The following is a 20,622-nucleotide window of genomic DNA, read 5'->3' as shown; positions in this document are numbered from 1 at the left end:
TCCTACATTCCATCCACGAAGGAATGTGTGAAACATACTTCATCACAATTGTGTGGAGGACAAGCCCTGCTCCGCCCAGGTACACTGGGAGTCACCGAGCTGTCATTAGGTCACACCATGTGAACAAGGTGTTGGATCTGAATAGCATTAAACCCTTAATTAAAAGAGGTTCACAAATGGATGAGCGATCACTCACACATAATTAAGGTTGACACTTGCCTGTTCCGTTGTAATGTTTTAGTCACTTTTAAAATGCTGTAAAACTTCTCTCTGTTTTCTATGGCCATGCTGCCATCTAGCAGCGAGAGCAAGAATCATATCCAGACAGATTATACCCCAATTCATCTGAAGATGAACCTGAACAGACTGTTCAGGCATCGCTTGATCCTCAAGTTCAACACCTTTATAATGAATTGAACAGAAAAACACACCGGGCAGATATAAAACAATTTAATTTCTCAACACATAAACAAAAGGACAAAATCACCGCTGTACATGATCAAAGTCTCATAATATTCCTGCAATATTTTACATTGTACAAGTCTATAGACTAATATAAATAATGGGCACATAAACAGCATTTTACAAGAGCCTAGATTTTATGGTGTGGCCTTTATGGGTAAATTAAAAGTACTTAATGAAAGTCTAAGTACCAGAAGTAATGTAATACTATAAGTTCCAGCATTAGAGGCCTTGCTCATGAACACACAGTAGGCAGGTGAATGCTATCGCAAGGTTTGAGCTATTCCTTCTGAATAACTTCCTCTTTTCTCACCATATTGGGAAAGAAATATGAGACATGCTGAGTGGCAATATCACCCCCTTTACCCTAAGACACTGTGCTGTTCTTTAAGCACCAGCCCCAAATGAAGCACTTGCAATATTGGTTGTATTTCATAAACAGATTAATACAATGGAATAAGCCCTTATCCTTCTTAACACATTGTATGTGGACGTCCTCAGCTGTTCAGTTGCAAACATGTGATGCTGTCCCCTAATGTTTCTAATTGTAACACTTTAACTAGGAGACATTAGGACAATCCCCTACATGAATAAGAATTGTCTGAGGCCTTCCCAAAGGAAATGAATAGACACATCTGAGGTCAGCAACAATAGGGTAACATACAACTCAACAGATGGTGTTAGGCATAAACACAATGACCTGTTTGAAAGGACTACCCCCAGAACTGTTTTATACAGTATTTTTCAGTTCTGTATTTCATTATAAATACTACACTTTAGAAATTCCTGTAACTTTACAAATATGTAAAATGGGCACTCGAATATGTGTCAGGACTGAGCAATAAAATATTTCCACCACTTCAGTAGCTCACACATAAGACTGTAAAATGTTTGTTTTTATGGTCCATACAGGACCCTGTATTTAATATAATGTCCCTGTTTTTAGCAGTTTCAATGAAAATGTTTCCAGTGCTGTGTCTTTAAAGCAAGTTCAGTTCAGTCTTTGATTACATATTCTGTTAAAAATCAAAACTTAAATCTCATAACTTAACTTTCTCACAAAGTTCCGGCAGCTTGCAACTCAACAGCTCATTCATCATCTTACAGACACATAAAACTGTGCTGGTCATCAAGTCCCGTGTTAGCGCTGTATGTATCCACCTGCGACTGTGTGTTTGTTCATCAATGAGCATACAAGCTGCTGAGGTATACATGCAGGATCAGTCCGTGGTTTGCAGAGTTCATCGCAGCACACTTCAGGGTTTTGTGATGTGAACTTCACTAGTGCCGCTGCCATTGGTGGTGGTGGTGATGATGTACTGCGTGGTGGCCGGTTGCTGCTCCAGATGTTCCGCATGGCCCTGGGTTGTACTCTGAGGAACCGTGTGTTTAGTCTCCAGTTCAGTCTGACCCTCAGAGATAACGTAGTGCGTCTGCAGGACAGGGATGAGAACGACTTAAGTTCCACAACTAGGGTTTCACTTGGTCCAATAATCCACCATGATCAATTCAGAATGTTTGCCCGTTTCTCATTCTTTATTGTCTGAGATGTGACACACATCTGGCAGCATACATGTTTCTCAAAGATGTGTGTGCAGAGTAGGGGTGGGTGATCTTCTATCATTGTATATCACGGTACCAGTATATATTACAATGTTGTGTAAATTCAGTTATGAAACGCTTGTTTTTTTTAAAACACACTTCAACACGTGATTATTTCCTGTTTCTTATTAAAGATCTTGAGAACAATAATTTCAGGTGTTATGGTTAACATTCGTTAATAAATACCAGACTGACGATATAAAAAAATAAATCACACAAATTAGTATTTTAGAGTATACCACAAGAAAAAGTATTTTTTTCCTGTAGGATTTGCTCATCTTTCAAAAAACTACAGTGTGCAAATGTCATGTAACCAGAGTTCTTCCTCATCGTGGGTTGTTTGAGTGCCTCCACCTGCTCTGTATTTACAACTGTACTATCGTCCATGTCTGCGCAAATCCTGTTACCTTGCGAGGCAGCTGGATTTGCGGCATCACGTTAGAATAGCCAATCAGTATTGCCAATCTTTACTGGTGGACACATTTTCACCGTTGCACAATATTTACATCATATCGCCCGACGCTCATGCAGAGAAACAATCATTTTTAACTTTTCACAAGTAATGAAAGAGCAAACAACAAATTCCACGAGCGCTTTATCAGGCTCACTGAACAATAAGTAGAGATGTGACATAAAGGAGCCACATACAACTTCATTTAATTCAAGAGTTACAGTAAGTATACAGCTGAATATACATAATCAAAAAGCTGAGATACATTTAAAGAAGCTTCTGATGCGCAGTAAACCATTTTCTTGTTCATAGATTCTTCAATCTAAGACAAATTTGCTGTTAAGTGACAAGTTCTTATGTGTTTAAATAGGTCTCTGCTTCAGTATCTTATTTTTTTTTTTTACTACCTTTCCATGTAGCACATAGTGATATTTTGAAATTTGCATTAAAAAAAAGAAAGAACTTTGAAGCTTTTGTCTGGACGAGTGACACTTGCAGTGTGAGCCTTACCTATAAAAAAACACGGGTGTAAAAAATATGAAACAGCATCACAGTGATTTCCTAAACCACAGCCAAATGTACCGGTCACTTTAATCTAACAGGTATCAGACAGCACTCACTCACCGTTTTCACCTGGTTGCTGTTGACTCCAGATACAGGACTGCTGGCCTCAGCTATCACATATTGCGTGTGGGGTAGAGCCATCATCTGGATCTCAGACGCTGCCACAGTAAAAAGTTGACATGTTAACCCGAGAGGCCTTCTTACAGTATAGAGCCATTAAAACATACAGAGTCTGACTGGACGATATGGGAGCATGCGTGCAACTCACAGTAGCCTCGGTAGTTCCAGTTCCCGGGTATGTAGGCGTGCTGCACGGTCCCCTGCTGCTGCTGCTGATGGGTGCTGCTGGTCTGCAGGGTGTGGCTCTGAGCTAAGGTCACAGGGGTCAGCTGGGTGGGGCTCAGCTCCTGACTGGGCTGCTGGGAGGTGGGGCTTAGAGGCTAAAAGAGGGTGAAGAGATGCAATATTCTGTTTTCAAGCTTAAAATTAAGGGACCCACAACGTGTGTCGTTATCAGAGTCAGAGGGTGGAGGATTTACCTGGCCGGCACCCTGTCCAGTGCCTGAGGCCTCGTTGACCTGGATGTGTTGTACCTGGATGGAGTGCTGGCTGTAGCCATGAGGGTCATGCAGCTGGCTCACATCTACTGTCGGGTGCTGGGAATGTGGGGGGGAAGCCTGTGAAACACAGGAAAGAATGAGTACGTTCTTACATTTACCTCAATCCACCACAGAACAAGCAACTTTAAGTCTTTTATAATCGACTGATTGTTTTAGTGTAGTACTTTGATTGCAGAGCAGGATATTGTTAAAATGCTGAGTCAGCCTTTCAGGGACACATCAAAGTTTTGAAAAAAAAACCGAATCTAGATCCTAGATCAGATCCCGGATCTCACCGGAGCCACCTGCACCACCTGCAGCTGAATGTGTTGCGGCTGGGATAGGTTGCCTCCTGCCTGAGACACTGGGATGTACTGGATCCTCTGGTAGTCTCCCTGAGCTGTGCGGAAGTCTGTGGTCAGTGTTTGAGAAAGCTCCGTCATGGCCTGGGTCAGCAAATCTGTGGTCTGTGGAGAAAATCAATCAGAAAGTTCTAATACGGGTGTTTACGAGTTGATCCCCTTTCTTTCGTTATTGATTCTGCTGCCGAGTCCAGTTTTCTATAACATTAACATTTATTTACATTGTGTAGCTTTGTACTTTACTATCACCAATTTCTGTTTATGTAATACACATTTTCAGAAATGCACTGAGTGTTGGTGTTCAACATTTGTTACTCTTTCTTACCACTACAGCCTCAGCTGTGGTGCTGTCCACACTGATGACTGCAGGAGCACTGCTGATGACCGCTGTAGTCAGAGGAGCCTGGATGGTGTTGTTGAGTTGGGCAAACTCTAGATGCTTCTTCCTGATGTGCTGAACCATCTTAGTCTGAGATAACAAGCAAAGAGAGTTATCAGCCGGGACCTGGAAGTGTCCAAGACACGGCATAAAATTGTGAATGAGTCCATCTTTGTAGAAAGTCATAACATCTTTGACAGAGCTTCATACTAACCTTGCTGCTGTACTGTTTGGCACAGTGTGGGCAACAGACCGGTGCAGTGGCGATGGTGCCAGTCAGCTGTGTGTGTGTGCTCAACATGGGGTCTGGTTCACCAGGAGCAGCCGGACGCAACTTACGGATGCTGGGAGGCAGTTCTGCCCCAGGGTGGTTCTTCAGTATGTGTGCTTTCCTCTTACTGGCACTCTTATACACCTGCACAGAGAGCCATCAGATAGATTCATTGATATACTGAAAGCTCAGGTTCAGAGTTCGAGGTGAAGCGGAAGTTTGCATGTTTGATTCAAGACATGAACTTTCACCAAATATTACATAAATAAAAAATAAAAAACACAATGACAAATCTTCTCCAGAAACTCAAAGTGCACACGACAGGATGGGGGTAACGGACCTTGTCACAATACTGGCAGAAGTAGTCCCTGTTGGGCTTGATAATCGGCAGCGTGAGCTCAGGCACATCATCAATACGCATGTCTGGATGACGCTTGGACAAATGATTGACCTGTAACCAGAAAAATAAAGCAGAGTGTACTGGAACATCTCCCACTTCATTATCAACAGCTTTCTGTGACTCGTTGCTCACCAGCATTCCTCTGCGTCTGAATCCCATCATGCACAATCTGCACTTGAACATGAAGCTCTCGAAGTCCGAGGTGGGCAACTTCAGTTTGAGGGTTTTGGAGCGGTGGATTCTGTCTGCCTTCTTGGCCTCTCTGTCGGGATTGTGCATGCGCTGCATGTGCTCCCGCAGCTTATCTTTCCTCTTAATGCCACAGGAAATGAATTGTCACGTAAGAACTGACATGTCTATTTACTACTTTCTGTTATCTTTCAATGCTCCATCTATTCAGAATTACCTTGAATTGTTTGCCACATGTTGAGCACAGGAAGTCCTTGCGGTCAGAGTGGCGTAACATGTGCAGACGCAGCTTGTCCGGCCGGCAGAAGGCCTTTTCACAGTCTGGGCACTGGAAGACCTTCTCTGAATGGAAGCAGCGGATATGCTTCTTCACCTATGGGAGAGAACAATTTGTAGTCCGAAATTTGGGTAAATAAGTCAATTTACTATTTCAAAACAGAATGTTCCTTCCTTAATTCTTCTTAACTTCACTTCTCAGACCCTTACTGCCTGGTTCTAACGGGCCAAAGACATTTATTACTAACCTGGATGAAGTCAGTAAATGTCTTCTTGCAGGTGGGACAGGTGAAGCATCCGTTCACAGCATGCATCCCGACATGGTCTTTGAGCAGGTCCAGCCTTTCAAAGGTTTCCGGGCATAAGAGACAAGAGTAGGAGCGGTTCTCCGTGTGCACCACCAGATGGTCCTCCAGGGCCGAGTCGCTCATGAAAGTCTTGCTGCAAATGTGGCAGGAAAAGGCGTAGGCGTCCCGGCCGTGGACCCGCAGGTGCTGATCCAGCTTGTCTTTGTCCCGGAAGGCCTTTCCACAGTGGGTGCATTTAAAAGGCCGAAAGCTCTTCCTAATGAAATGGTGCTGCAGCGCTGCATTCTGAGGAGGACAAAAGAGAGGGAGGAACTACTAGTAGCAAACCCCAAACAGACATGGGATGAGGCTGATGGATGCAGTAGTGTGCAAAGAGGGGGAATACCCAGAAATATCACATGAATAGTAACACCATGGGAAAATGATGAAAGGAATCTTTCAAGCGAATGTTTTTTTTTTCTGCCATCCTCCTGGTCCTACCTACCTGCACATCCATCTTTGAGGGAAGCACGCATTGAGGAAGAGAGACACACTGTTGTAAAGCCAACATGGCCACTATGACACCAAATAACAAACGTATCTAAAGCGCTGTTGCATTTCGCTGAACACAGCAGTCTTACCCGTATCCTCTTGGCACGGCGCATGTCCTGAGAGGTGAGGTGGGCGTCCGAATGGCTGCTCTGTGCTGGGTCCTCCTTTAGTGGAACAGGCACGTCCGTGTCGGAGGGCGGGCTGACGGACTCTGAAACCGGCTCCCCTGCAGGAGAGACAAGCTGTCCCTCTGCCTCAGACCCAGTTGCTGCCTCCGACTCCATATCCACCACCACCACCGTCAACCCGTTCTGAGCTCCGTCCGCTCGCTCCTCCAGAGGCTTCTCCGTCAATTCCATCATCTCCTGATTAAAAAGGTGAAAAAGGGTCCATCACAATTTCTCAGAGCCAATTAACCAATCGATTAATCAACACAGTACGTATTAATGCGTCCCTTACTGTTGTCTTTTCCCCACCGGCGTCGACTGGTGGATCCAAACGTATAAATTTAGGCGGGCGTCCCGGTCTTCTTCCTGTCCCAAATCTCCTCCTGCCTCTTCCTCGACCCCGGCCTCTGGATCTGAGAGAGGAAAGAAACCGGGAATCTGGTCATTTGGGCTCTAATGTGATAGAAACGAAAGAAAAAAAGTGTAAAATAAGATGAGGAAAAAAGGGCTTTACCTGGTGACATAGGTTAACTTGTCATCATGCATGTTGAGATGTTGCTGCAGCTGTTCAGAGCTCACGAAGCGGCGGTTACACTCAAAACAAGGCCAGTTCTTCTCTTGCTCCCGGAGCACTGAAGGAACAACAGAAAGTGAGGACCAGGAAGAAGCACTACTACTGACCTCTCCTACTGTTTTAACAGTTTGTAATGGGACATGTCATCACAAAGGGCTGCTGCAGCTTAAGGAAAGTGAGATTTAGGACTTTTTTTAATGCCAATCGGAATTAAATTCAAGACCAACTTTACAATAACCAAAATTGAAGAAAAAAAAACAGCTACAGAGTATAGAAAATGTTAGCTAACGGACAGTGCTCTGCTCTGAGCATACCGGCCGTAAACAATAGGAGTGTTGTAAGTTTGGTAAATAAGTCAAAAAAATAGATGGTGTTGATCTTAAGTATGTGCAGTGACTCACCTTTTCTCTCTTCTTCTGTAATATTGTGGATCTTCTGGTTGACGAACTCTGCATATGATGCCGCATACCAAACCTGCAGAGGGAGATATCATGAAAAACACAAATCAACTATTTCCTGGGACTGATTAACTCTCCTTTTGGCTCGGGCTTGTCTCTGTCACCTACTGAGAAAAAGATCTGGTAATTAAGTTGCTAGATATTTGACTTTTGACTGAACTAAACTAAACTTCCTCACCAGCTTGTCTAACTCTGCATTTAAGCTGTTTGATGCTGGGCAGCGAGCAGACAGGAGTTACAACTTTGTTTCATTACACAGCTGAAACGCGTTAAGTTAAGTCCTACATATGAAGACAGAGACGCACTGATCGATTGGCCACCGGTCGAAACCAGTTGCTTGTCACCTGATTGACATTGATAAAAAAAATGTAAATGGTTGTGTATAATGTGATTCTCTATATTACAGTGTATGCACAACGCAACACACAAACAAACTACACAGGACTGACCTTGAGCTCCTGTTTGGGTTGGATGTTCTTGATGGAGGTGTAGAAAATCTCTGAGCCGTACTGGTAGGCAACCAGGTTCTGCTCCAGGTGGTTCTCAGCAGGTCTCACAAACATCATCCAGTTACAGCGGTCTTCATCAGAAAGGTCCAACCACATGTCATCAGACTTCTCTCCATCTGTCTCTGCATCCAGCACGCACAGCTGAGCCAACAAGCAAAAACACAGACTAGAGATCAGACATAATGTCAGATGTATAATTTACTCAGTGCAGCAAAATACTAAAATAAAAGCTACACAACTACAGAGAGCCTAAAAGCAATCAAACAGAGATCCGTCGTGCAGAGCGCCGGTTTACTTTTAGATGAAGGTAGTGGTCCTGCAGTTCACTCTGAGAAACCAGGTGTCCCTCCACCGGACCAAACTGTGTGCGCTTTGGGATGCGTCTCTTGGAGAACACTCCGCCCAGGAAGCGGTCGATGTAGAGGACCAGAGGCAGACTGGCCCGGGCCTTGGACACCACAGGCCGGTTGGGGATGGGGTGCAGAGGGCCGTGCTTCAGGCACACGGAGGGGTTGGCATTATTACACTCGTCACACCCTGAGAAGCCACAAAGAAAAGATCAATAAGAGATATATATATATATATATATATATATATATATATATATATATAGATATATATATATAGATATAGATATATATATAGATAGATAGATAGATAAAATGAATGAGCAAATATTATTTGTCGTTTGTGTTTTTCTACTTAAAAAGTGTCCACAGACACTCAACATAACGTCTGATTTGAAGGAGCTACGATCATTTCCATTGTTCTGAATGAAATTTCAATTTGGCAGATTTGTGCCTTGACTTAAAAAAATGCTAACACATCAGATTACATTTCTTATCAATAAAAACAAATGTAGTACAGAACTAGACCAGTTGTAGTTGTTTTTTGTGTGTTATAATGTTCTATATTTCGACTTTGTTATGTTATGTGGTTTCTGTGAGTCAGTGAGCCGAGTGTATTAAATAAAGCATCACTTCCACAGTCAAGACTCAACATCCTCTGTGTGTGCTCTACACCAGTGACTCCTGACGGACCAGACGACTGCATTACGACTGTGGAGGACTTCACTCACAGAGGCTGTGAGGGTTGAACGACTGAGGCAGACGAGGTTCCCAGTCATCCATCTCAGAGTCTTCGTCCTCATCTTCGTCAGAATCTTCCGTGGAGTCTGTGGCCCCGAGGAGACTGGTGGGGGGGTCCGCGATGTCAGCCATGGAGGGGAGCGAATTGGACACGGACAGCTGCTCCTGTGTGTGTTTGATCATTTCACAGTTTTAGTATTGCTCTGTTCATCTTTACGTGAGAAACGCTGACAAGTTCTCATCTCCAGGCTTGTTCAGATGTAACAATGCAATAAAAAAGTAAAAAATTAATGTATCCTTGGATAGTTTTACACCACCAGAGAATATTTATTCATGATATTCTGTGCATGCAAAAACAAATGTTGTGGTTGTCAAGTCAAGAAACATCCATCTACTGTTTGTTTCTGAGGGACTGACAGTGACATCAATCAAAACGTTTTATTTGTTCATCACATCACATGCTGTCGTCGTGCCATATCATCACCTGGGAAACTGGCTCCAGGATAGCTTGGGGAGCCTCTGCTACGTTACTGAGAACATGCAGGTTGGCAGCATTCATGTTCTGTCCACTGGGCAGCAGAACTGTGACCTGCGGATGAGAATGCATCGCTTAATGGTTCAAGAAAACCAGGTGGCACACAGCAACGACAGGACAGTACCTTGTAACCTCACCTGTTGCGTTGTACCATCCTGCTGAATGTAAGCCACTTGTGGCTGGTCAGCAAAAACGTTCTGTAAGAGAAGTTTAATACTGAGCTGTGATCTTGCAGGCTATGAAATATACATATTCATTCATGCATACTTGGCACATTCGAACCAAGACAGTGAAAATAAATGAAACTCTTGAGAGGGTTAATGCTGATTTTTGTAAAACGTGCCAAACATGCGGTCATGAACTATGTGCTATGGCCTCCTTGAACAAAACATTGAACCCAACCCACCCATCAATACAAGCTGTTCCTCTGTCATCTACATGCTTAAAATATCAGTTACAAATATGTATGCTCTAAAAAAAAAAAAAAAAAAAAAAAAAAAAATGATGTGTTCTTACCTGAGTGCCATCTGCAGGGTGAATGTAAACCAGTGTGTGCTCTGCAGACTCTACTGAGGTATAGGAGTTCCCGTCTGCTGTATAAACCACCTGCTGCTGTCCCCGGTCCGACTGATCGTCACTGTACACGATCTGGGCCACTGTGCCGCCTTCAAAATGCACCTGCAGGAGACACGAAGGCCCTATTAATCCGCCCTTGACATAGTAGTGTTGAACAAACGATGGTGCATTCATGTCCTTTCTGAGGGTAAGGAACCACAACTTGGAAAATCCCACAATATTCTATTAACTAAAGCTATGTATGTGGATAGTGAATGTTGGGATACAGTAGAAACTGTGGGCAGAAGGATGCATCTGGCGAGTGTTCAACAAACTAGTTGTGAGACTCGTCCTCTGATGTTTACAGTGTGCTGTAACAGGGACGGTTCAGACCTGTGTGCCGTTGGCTGGATCGTTGTCAGAAGTCTGACTCCACACAGACGATGGCTCCTGTTTGGTCTCCATGGCAGCAAGTTGCCAGGCCTATCGGCAACCACGTCACCGATCACTTCACTCTGGAGAGAGACTGTAACGACAACAGGAGGACAGTCATAATAACGATAACAATAATAATTCTACATGGTGATAACGGGTAATATTGTGTAAAATATGGAAGCTTGATTTAAATATGCATTTGAGAATAATCAATAATCATGACACAACAATATGGGATTTTAAACAATGTGATGCAATGGAGCCTCTACTGTTACAGGTTCATCAGAGTCATATGCACGAGACACAGAAAAGCTGTTTGTCTGCGAGGCACTGCAGAAGCTTCTCTCAGCAAATTGAATTTAACCCCACGTGCAATCTGCAACACATATTTTGGGTTCTCCAGACACAGTTATGCTCGGCTGACAGGACGTTCACGCCAAAATAAAGCAGCATGACACTTGGTGTTGTGAGCGGTCACACAGGACTCTCAGCGGGGGTAAGAGGGGAAACAAGGTTAACGTTTGCTCACGAGCCAGTCCGGGAAACGGTGTCTAAATACAGCCGCATATCGGCACAAATGCCACCGGGAAAAATCACCACTGTGTAAACTCATTCAGAAATCTTGTTGGTATAATCAATAAAAAATTCAATCCCCCCTATTTTAACCCCGCAGGTTCTCAGTCCCAACTGGACCATACCACACAAACCAGCGCTTGAGAAACCCGGGCATTCACCGCACCGCCTACATAAGCATTACGGCCGTATAGTCCCAAAGTAAGGCCGACCTCAGAGCTACTCATCCCTTCACAGACCCCAGGACCTGGACTGCATTCTGCGATGTTTCACACAGTTAGATTTCAAGCGGCAAAAGACCGAATTATTTGGGTACACCCACCCGTCCCCCATTTCTAGTTGAGCCCAGCCCTTCAAGACTACTGTGAACAAGGAAGACCGGGCTCCATTTTGGGTGGGACTAACAACAACAGCGACATGAAGAGAGACGCACAGAAAAAAACATACATTTCCTACCGGTTCAAATAAGCTAAAACATCCCGCTCATTTAATGTATATCAACAGAAAGACTAACGAGGAGTCGAGCTACACAAGTAGTCTTGAAGCAAATCCTAGTTTTCTTACATTTAGTGGAAAGCGTACAAGTTGATCTTACCTCAGAATGGTAGCTGCAGAGACGGCTGCATTGCATATATTAACATAATCTGCCTAGCAACGCCATGGAGCGCGGCTTCTGATTGGCGGTTTTTACTCGAGGGCTAAAACAATTCGGGATATTTTAAAGGAAAACAGAATAAAACAGTATATATTGCTGTCGGGATTTAATAATATATATAGTGAGGCGTTTAACGATGTTGCTGCCAATGTGTGTATTAATCTTGAATATAGTTTAATGGTCAATTTAAGTTTAGCTAATCGGAAAAATGAAACATACAAATCGTCCAATTGAATTAAATCTGCGGTGGTGCAGGGATGACGTATTTTTGTAGAACAACCAATAGAAACGTTGGATATATCCTTTGGGCCAACCCCGGAAGTTAGCATGCACTCGTTCTCTTGACAAAACGCTAACGGGATTTTTCGATTGGACGATGAATTATTGCAGAAGATAAACTCTGTGGCGAATTTTATGATCCTTGTTCAGCATGATAATATACACAATTGAACACCACTTTTATCATTTCTCAAGCGTGAATGCAATCGCTAAAAATAAAAAGCTAATGTCATGCTATAAACAAACACACTTAAAGGGCTGTGGAGGAGAGCTGGTCGGCGTGACGACGTTTTGTAGTATAATTTAGCGAACTGTTAGCAACTGTCTTTATCACACTGTAGAACAACAGGCCTTGTTTGCGGCATCTAACCAAAACACACATTAAAAACACCCATGAACGAGACGAGGGAACTGGAAGTGCAAAAATGTATTTCTAGGTTTAAGGACTCATTAACTCCAATCGCGTGTGTTTACTGCCCTCTGGTGGTCACAGAGAAGAACTGCAACATGACTTCGTAAAGTTACAACAATGCAGACATGACAGTATACTTCCGGTGAATACTTTCAAAATACAGTTACCAAACTGAAGCAATCTGAGTAAACTAGCACAAACGGTCATTCAGTGATCGTATATCACTGTATATGTATTATTTATGTTCATTTGTATTCAAATGTTTCAATAAAGACAAACAATTGTGTTGGAACTAATTGTATTAGTATTAATATTGTACAGACATGATCCCAAACTGTCATTTCCAGTGAGAGCTTTAAAAATACAGTGACAAGCGAACAGAATGATCTAAAAATAAATAAGTAAAAGCTATAGAACTAGACATCAGGATGTAATAATAATATATTAAAGTGCTGAGTGCAACTGCCAACGTGTTTATTTATTGTGGTTTTAACTTAATGATTATTGTTAGTACAACCATTTAGAAAAAATGAAATAATGTTATTTGATCTACTGATATATTTTATTCTACTTTAGGGTAGCACTGTTAGCTTAAGCTGACTTACTTATACTGTAAAAATGTTTATTTTTATGCACAGTATATCTTTTTTTCTGTACAAAAAGGTAGAGATTGCATGGGATGACGGTTGACCGAAATCTAAATCACGTGTGTTTACTGCCCTCTGGTGGTCACAGAGAAGAACTGCAACGTTAACTTCATCAAGTTAGCGTCAGTGGAGACATAAGTATACTTCCGGTAAGTACTTTCAAACTCAACATCAAAATACATTGGTACAAACGTTCATTAAGTGATCGTATATCTTCAAATTGATTATTTATGTTCATTTATATTCAGAGGTATCAATAAAGCGAAGTAATTATGTTGGAACTAGTTGTATTAGTGTTAATATTGTGCAGATATTAAAGAATACTGCCATTTACTTTCAAAATACAGTGACAAAACAAGCGTTCAGAATCGTCACAAAACAATAAAAAATAAATAAAACTAAACATCGGAATTTAATAATAATATATTGAATCAGTGAGTGTTGCTGTCAACGGGGTTTATTAATTGTGGTTATAACTTCAATCAGAAAAATTAAACCAAGGTTATTTGATCTATTGTTATATTGTATTCTACGAGTAGTATCACTGCTTGTCTGTACTGACGTCTTTATGCTGTTGCAATGTTTCTTTTTATTTACTGTATATCTAAAAGTCTTTTTTTCTGTAAAAAATAAAGCTGATTCTGATTCTGAAAAGGTAGAGATGACAAGCAAAGAGGTTGACCGAAATCTAAATCACGTGTGTTTACTGCCCTCTGGTGGTCACAGAGAATAACTGCAATATTAACTTTGTCAAGTTAGCGTCATTGCAGAAATGACAGTATACTTATGGTAAGTACTTCCAAAATAAAGTTGCCAAACTGAAGCAATCAGTTTACAATAGCACACGGTCATGAGTTCATTGTGTATGTGAATACTGATAATATATATGTATTTATTTATTTATCTATTTGTATTGAACGATATTAATCAAGGATTAACGTTACATAGTACAGAAATGACAGCATACCACAATTTCCGGTAAGTACTTTCAAAATACAGTCTGACAAAACAAGCGATCAGAACAGATACAAAATTAAACGATCATCAATACAGACTGGAAACAGACTATTACCGGTGAATACTTTCAAATTAAATAAGACCAAGCTCAAAAAATCATTTCAGTTGTTTTTTACTAATCACAGTTTGAGACTACATTTTACAGCGACTAACTACAATTATTCTCCAATTGCGGTTAAAACACTATGAGCAAGGATAGTGTCGCCACGCACTATTACCACGTGAAGGCAGTATACTCCTGATTATAAAGGTATCGCCTCAACTACCGAGTATTAGTTTTTTACGATTGACACGATTTTGAAAACACTTTGATAAAACACGACACACGATTCACACAACTACACACAAAAGTATCGGGACACCTCAGATATTTTGCAAAATTACACACTTCATTCAAAGTGTGTAATTTGAATGAATTACACACTTTGTAATTTACATTTTCTATAAATGTCACACACACTGTTCATTCGATCTGATTCAGTTTGAACCAGTCACACACGGAAGTGCTCAATCTAACACACTTAACTTTCTACTTTACTAAGATACAGTCTGAGTTTGATTTTGCAGCGAAATTGTGTACATGAATATATTGACCAAACACAACACACAAGACTAATACCTATGCACACAGGTGAAAATATGTATTTCTCTCCACATTATAAAAAGCAGTCAATACAAACATGCATTTGTAAATACAAACACAGCAACACATTTGATGAAACAAAAAAAAGTAAACATGAATTACATTATTTTTCTATTGTTTATACACATTTTTGAAAAGAGGCCTCTCACTGCTCTGTTGGTTTCCATTGTTGTTGAACTCACCTGTGGTATTTTTAAAGTGCTTACATCTTGATTTACAAATTGACAATCAAGCAATTATTATTGGCCAATTGGTCTATGGGTGTGGCATTTCAAAACAAATGTTTACACAAACCTTATTTTAGTATTACTTTAGTAACGTTTTTATTCCTTTTGTGTATTTTTATCTTGTATATTGTTTGTTATCGTTGTTGTTGTTGTTGTTCGCTGCTGCTGCTGGCTGGATGAGGGTTACCAAACGGAATTTCGTTGTATCACTACAATGACAATAATAACCTCTTTATCTTTATTTTGAATGGCAGTGCTTTGAAATACAAAACATGTGACTTCATGTCAGATTCCTGTGTCTTAAGTAGAGAAATGTGTGCAATGTGTTGAACTGCAAATTGGGTGAAAAGCAGAAAATGAGTTCAGAGTTTTTGAGATTTTGCTCTCTGAGTTTCAGTCTCAATAATTGTGCTTTACGTTTCATTTTAGTGTTTAAGCAATTGAACCAAACTATAAGTCACACAGAAAAGCTGAGTTTGATGATGACTAGTAACATTAATAGGCGTTTCTTGGAATTATTCCCCTAACTTCTCACATGCTATCTATGACTGTTTTAAAGTAAGAATTAGAAAAATCCTCTCTGACTAGAGTGCTTTTTAACTACATGATTAAGGAAACTTTCTATAATACACCCTATCAATAATACTGGACACCATTGCACTACTTTAGTAAACTGCATTAATCCCATTATGTTTGTTTAGGATCAATGTGCAGCTACTTAATAAGAGTCTGTTGAGAGAAAAGTGGTGTTGGATCCCTTCAACAAATTAAAATGAGCGCCACATTGCAGCCTATTTGTTTCCTAAAGCCAAAGAAAAGACGAAGTAACACTTAAATAGAGTTTGACCATTTTCTCTGTGAGCTAAAACGTTAAAGTAATTATCTACTCTGTTTTCTTCTGAACTTTTTGTCCCATGATTAGACTTGACAAACAAACGTGTGCAAATTCAACTTGTTCAAACACGTCTACCAGCTGATGTTTCAAAATGAATAACCACTCTGAGTGTTGTGCCTGAAGCAACCATCACATTTACAGGACGCCTTTTTCAATGAGCCATCAGAGAAAAATGCAACTGAGAAATTAGGAAGAAAATAAATGAGTTGGAGACAATATAATCAAATCACAAAAGGCTGATGGTGTTGTTTGTTTGCTTGTGTATGTGTGTGTGCGTGTGTGTGTGTGTACGCGCATGTGTGCAACATCCCTATTAAATCAACCAATTGAACAAAGAAAATGAGATCTTTGTCCATTACATTACCTTCAAAACAGAGAAAATGTTCCCTCTGCTTGAATCATTTACTCAGTCTTTAACATCCAGAATATGTTTGTGTCTAATCCACTACAATTACAATCAAATGGGTTTCTTTGAGAAGAAAACTATTTGAATGCACCGTTCTTCTTCTTCCCAAAGAAGAGGCATTGCCTCTTCAGCAGCATTTGAACAAACAGAATTGGAGTAAGAAGTATGTTGACTCTTTACTTAAGTAGCGATACCACATTATACATTATTAAGACACTCCATTACAAGTAAACTTTCTGCCTTCAAATTGTTACTTAAGTAAAAGCACATCAATATTTACAGTAAAATACACTTATCTCTAAGAGACCCACGGACCCGTTTTCGCTTCTTTTTTTCGGGAGAGGGATCTTTATGGGGAGATAGTAGGTCAACGGTTTACAGTATAAAGCTTTTTGTAAGAATTCAATTGTTCTGTGATTGGACGGCAGGCATTTCTGTTGTGTGAACTGCTCAGAGACCCCCGCACTGTCACTAACCCTACAGCGGAAGCATGCAGCCTCTCTAGTTTGTGGCTGTAAAGTTTCATGAGCTGTGATAAACCTAGAGGTCACAACAGGTCATCTTATATATCAAGTTGAAAAAAATGTTCTTGTGTGGATTGGCTATGGGGTCTAACATCATCCCATAGGAATACAATTGCTCATTGGATCCACAAGACTCTCAGCTAGTCATACCAAATTCATGCAATTCCAGTTTCGGGACCCCAGTATGACGAAATATTCAAATAGCCCAATTTAGAATAAGAGAAAACAACACATTTAGGCTGTGAAAACAACTGAATTTTGACCAAAGGGATTATCATAAAGTGGTATGTCTGTAAAGGGAAAACTGAATAGAACCTATTCCATTCCCTTTTAAGGTAAGAGGTCATGGGATCCCTCCGAAACTCACCATGCCAGTTTTCCCTCGCCAAAATGAATCCTGAATTTGGAGCGTTTTCCAGTCCACTTCCCAACGCTATACTTGCGTTGTAATTTTGAGTCTAGTTCTTGCTCTCTCATAGTTTCTATTCTCTTTCTATTCTTGTTTTATTCCATATACTTCTAATTAAATATTGATTTTATTTTGACCCATGTATCTATGCTTATTGCTGTCATCATTATGCTGAAACACACATCTCCTTATCGGGATCAATAAAGGCTTATCTCATCGTAACCTATCTCGTTTTTATTTCTACTACTTTTGTTGCAGGCTATATATTGCTATTTGTGATATTTTATGTCGAGCACATTACTGGAAGGCAACAAAGCATTTCACTGCAGAATGGACGTATATGTTGAGTATGTGGCAAATAAAACATCACATATAGTGACTAAAGAACGGAAATACTTGAAGTCCCATAGCTGTGTACTTCAGCACAGTACACTTGACTGCAGTTCTATGTGCTCCTCATAAATCAGGTGTTAACATGTGTAGACTTACTATTATTACTGACCTCCTGTCGCAGCAGGAGTCCTGGCGCCATTGTGTTTGATGGACGCTCCTGCAGCCGGCCGCCTGGTGGCGCAGCGCGCGCTCTGCTCCGTGTGGATCCGATGGACCAGAGGAGGGAGGAGGCAGCAGAGGCAGAGCAGCCCCACAGACCACACTCACAATCCACATTTCCAGAGGACACCGACACTCAGTCTGCCACCAACGTTTTCTGTCGAGCTCGGGTAACAAAACAAGCGGAGGACTCGTCCCGCTCTCCGGGAAAGATTATCAGATTATTGCCCAGGACTCGGTTTGCTCTTTATTCTCCCCCCGGACGTCACCTCACGCGCAGAGCTCTCCCGGGATATAAGTTATTAACAGTAGCGCAACCGAAGATCGTGGAAGATGGGTTCAGTCCCGGCGATATCCGTCCTGATTTTGGGCATTGTGGTCCCGGCGCTGGCCGGCTACATAGAGGTATGTCATCTGAAATGGTCTCTGCTTTATTCCGTGCAGGTTTAGTCTGAGCCCCGGGAGCAAAACATCCGTTTTGCTCACGCAGAAGCAAATCTTTTCGGCCTGTATATTTGTCCTCTGCTCACATGAGACATTTGTGGCCAAGCTCTCCGATCAAACACTGTTTTATCTCGCCTGGTGTAACTGCACATTTTCACCAGGCTTTGGCTTCTTCTTCCCCTCGACGAGAATCCCGCACAAGTAGCGGGATTGATTTCCGTTAGTCGCCCAATGTCAGGATCTACACAACACTTTAGATATGTGGTTGCAAAGGTCTAAACGTGCTCATGAAGGCGGATCTAGAATCGGAGCTAGTTCCATATGAATCCGCTTGCTCGGGTCATTTTTCTCCTCATTCTTGAGCTCTGATTGCAGTTTGTTGATGGGATCATGGGAGTTGAACAATGTGCGGCCGGAAGGAGGTGTAACAGGAATTACAGCAGGGTTTGCTGCAGAGATCAAATGAAAGACAGCAGGAGCTTTGACGGGCTTCTGGGGACACGTTGGACTTCTGCAATGGATCATAAACTGCATACTTTCTGCTCCGTGTACCAGTTGTGTCCATTATGCATGTTATTTATTAAACAGAGAGGAGGAAATCTTTTACCTATTCAAAATCCAGCTTTTCCTGCGTCAACAGGTTGGCCCCTGGTCTTACTCAGTGGTGTCTTTTAATTGTCTTTGTAGGTCTTATTACAATTTGAACCATTAAAATACTGCCCAGGAGTCTATTTGTTAGATATGCAGGTCCTCCTCTATCTATATATATATATTTATATATATATATATGCACACACACGTGTCCACACTCACTACCTACCTGATGTCCTATGTTCCTGCTGGCTGACCAGTTATTTCCCGTGGACACTGATGCCTGTAGTTTCAGAAGTGTGTGTCATCAGATAACAATGCACCCTTTTTCAGAGTCCCCCCCCCCCCACACACACACACACACACACACACACACACACACAGGGTAAACACAAGTGTTTACTCACTGCTGAAGCAACCATGACAAAACATCTTAACAAGACGTCTCCTCCAGGCACTGTTGTGCAAAGTGGTTATCAGGCAATGTTTCTCCCTCTCCCGCATTTGCGACAAAAACCTCGGCCATTTTGAGGCGGTATATTGGGCGGCATTGTGTGTGTGGGGGGGAATAATGGTTATTATGTCCCCAACAAAATCTATGCAGCTGCTGCACGCTCCCTCTACAAGGACCTGTCCCCTCTGCAATGATTGCCTCCTCACAGCCAGCCTTCCTAACCGCACAGACACGCTGATCAATACTGGACAGACTCTCCTGAGATGATTAATGGATGAAGTCAATGCATTTTCCTGATCAGTCACCCAGATTAGATTGAGAAATGTATGGTGGCTGCTGTGCGCCTTGACTTTGGGGTGCATGCTGAGGATTCCTGTGATTTAATCAATGGCTGTCCCTGAAGGGCACGGCTTTTTTCTTTGTTTGATACGGCATTTATATATTTGCAGTAAAACATCACATGCATAGAATATGGATATTTACATCCATTCTTTTTTTTGGCACATGCCTCCAAATGCACACCGAAACTGAAGACTTACAGAAGAGGAAATAAAGAAAGATCTGTTTGGTAAAATACAAATATGAACACCTTTTGAGTTTGAGAAAGAAGACTACAAATCCCAAGAGATGACTCTCTACAGGTTACATCCCAACTAAATGACATGACTTCAGATTGACAAAGCAGCAGTCATTTTCTCAGCCAGGACACAAACGCAGCCAAAGTCTTTCTGTACGTTTCTCAATTGTTGAACCATGTCAGGATGAGACAGCCTGCTGCTGCTGCTGTTTGTTAGTGAAGCTGCTGGTGTGTGCCGAATGGGCCCCCGCTGATGAGCTTGTAGACACACAGCTGAGGTAGATATTGCCGTGCTGACATGCTGACTGAATGCACTCCCCTGGACCTTGAGCTTGAATTTACGAGCCGGTGAGAGGTCCTCAGAGACTCACTCACTGTTGGTCAGGGATGGTTTAATCCCTCTCCTCCCATTGTCCCTCTCTTTGTCCACTGCGATTGTCGAGGTGTCATCGGACCGAAGCGGCCCTCTCATTTTGCAGTTCCTCCTTTTCAAGCGTTTTTGGGATTAGCCAGCTACCTCAGCTGTGTAAACGGTTTTGTTTTGTCAGATACCTGTGAGAGGGCCTGAGCTTTTGTTTCTTCAGCTGTCTCCCCCCCCCCCC

The 20,622-nt window shown here is 41.8% G+C and overlaps 2 protein-coding genes across 11 annotated transcripts in view; one reads left to right on the top strand and one right to left on the bottom strand.

Moving 5' to 3' along the window:
- Positions 1 to 434: 434 nt before the first annotated feature.
- Positions 435 to 18,548, bottom strand: prdm10 (PR domain containing 10). Of its 7 annotated transcripts, none has more exons than XM_031863678.1 (24): positions 17,905 to 18,548; positions 10,674 to 10,806; positions 10,242 to 10,403; positions 9,863 to 9,922; positions 9,675 to 9,779; positions 9,181 to 9,355; positions 8,398 to 8,639; positions 8,043 to 8,243; positions 7,537 to 7,609; positions 7,076 to 7,193; positions 6,854 to 6,974; positions 6,484 to 6,759; positions 6,348 to 6,359; positions 5,804 to 6,148; positions 5,497 to 5,652; positions 5,223 to 5,402; positions 5,031 to 5,141; positions 4,634 to 4,834; positions 4,366 to 4,509; positions 3,975 to 4,145; positions 3,619 to 3,756; positions 3,348 to 3,519; positions 3,140 to 3,237; positions 435 to 1,895 (listed from the first exon to the last, which is right to left on the bottom strand). In XM_031863678.1, exons 2-24 carry the CDS (start codon positions 10,743 to 10,745, stop codon positions 1,719 to 1,721), a joined length of 3,510 nt encoding a protein of 1,169 aa, XP_031719538.1. In that variant the 5' UTR covers positions 10,746 to 10,806; positions 17,905 to 18,548; the 3' UTR covers positions 435 to 1,718. The 7 variants fall into 7 exon arrangements, with proteins under 7 accessions (XP_031719538.1, XP_031719534.1, XP_031719535.1 ...); XM_031863674.1 differs by lacking the exon at positions 17,905 to 18,548 and adding an exon at positions 11,501 to 12,248; XM_031863675.1 differs by lacking the exon at positions 17,905 to 18,548 and adding an exon at positions 11,884 to 12,248.
- Positions 18,020 to 20,622, top strand: part of aplp2 (amyloid beta (A4) precursor-like protein 2) — a 51,253-nt gene continuing 48,650 nt past the window's right edge. The window contains exon 1 of one of the 4 annotated variants that reach the window (XM_031863688.1): positions 18,020 to 18,359. In XM_031863688.1, coding sequence (XP_031719548.1) covers positions 18,288 to 18,359 — 72 coding nt within the window. In that variant the 5' untranslated portion in view covers positions 18,020 to 18,287. The remainder of the gene's footprint in view (positions 18,360 to 20,622) is intronic. The other 3 variants (XM_031863686.1, XM_031863684.1, XM_031863685.1) reach the window with 3 other exon arrangements.

The sequence above is a fragment of the Anarrhichthys ocellatus genome, unplaced genomic scaffold (assembly GCF_004355925.1).
Source record: "Anarrhichthys ocellatus isolate YVR2014 unplaced genomic scaffold, GSC_Weel_1.0 scaffold29, whole genome shotgun sequence".
In the NCBI taxonomy this organism is placed as follows: domain Eukaryota; kingdom Metazoa; phylum Chordata; class Actinopteri; order Perciformes; family Anarhichadidae; genus Anarrhichthys; species Anarrhichthys ocellatus.
Note: the sequence above shows the minus strand (reverse complement) of the source record. Positions and strands in the feature narration are given on the sequence as shown.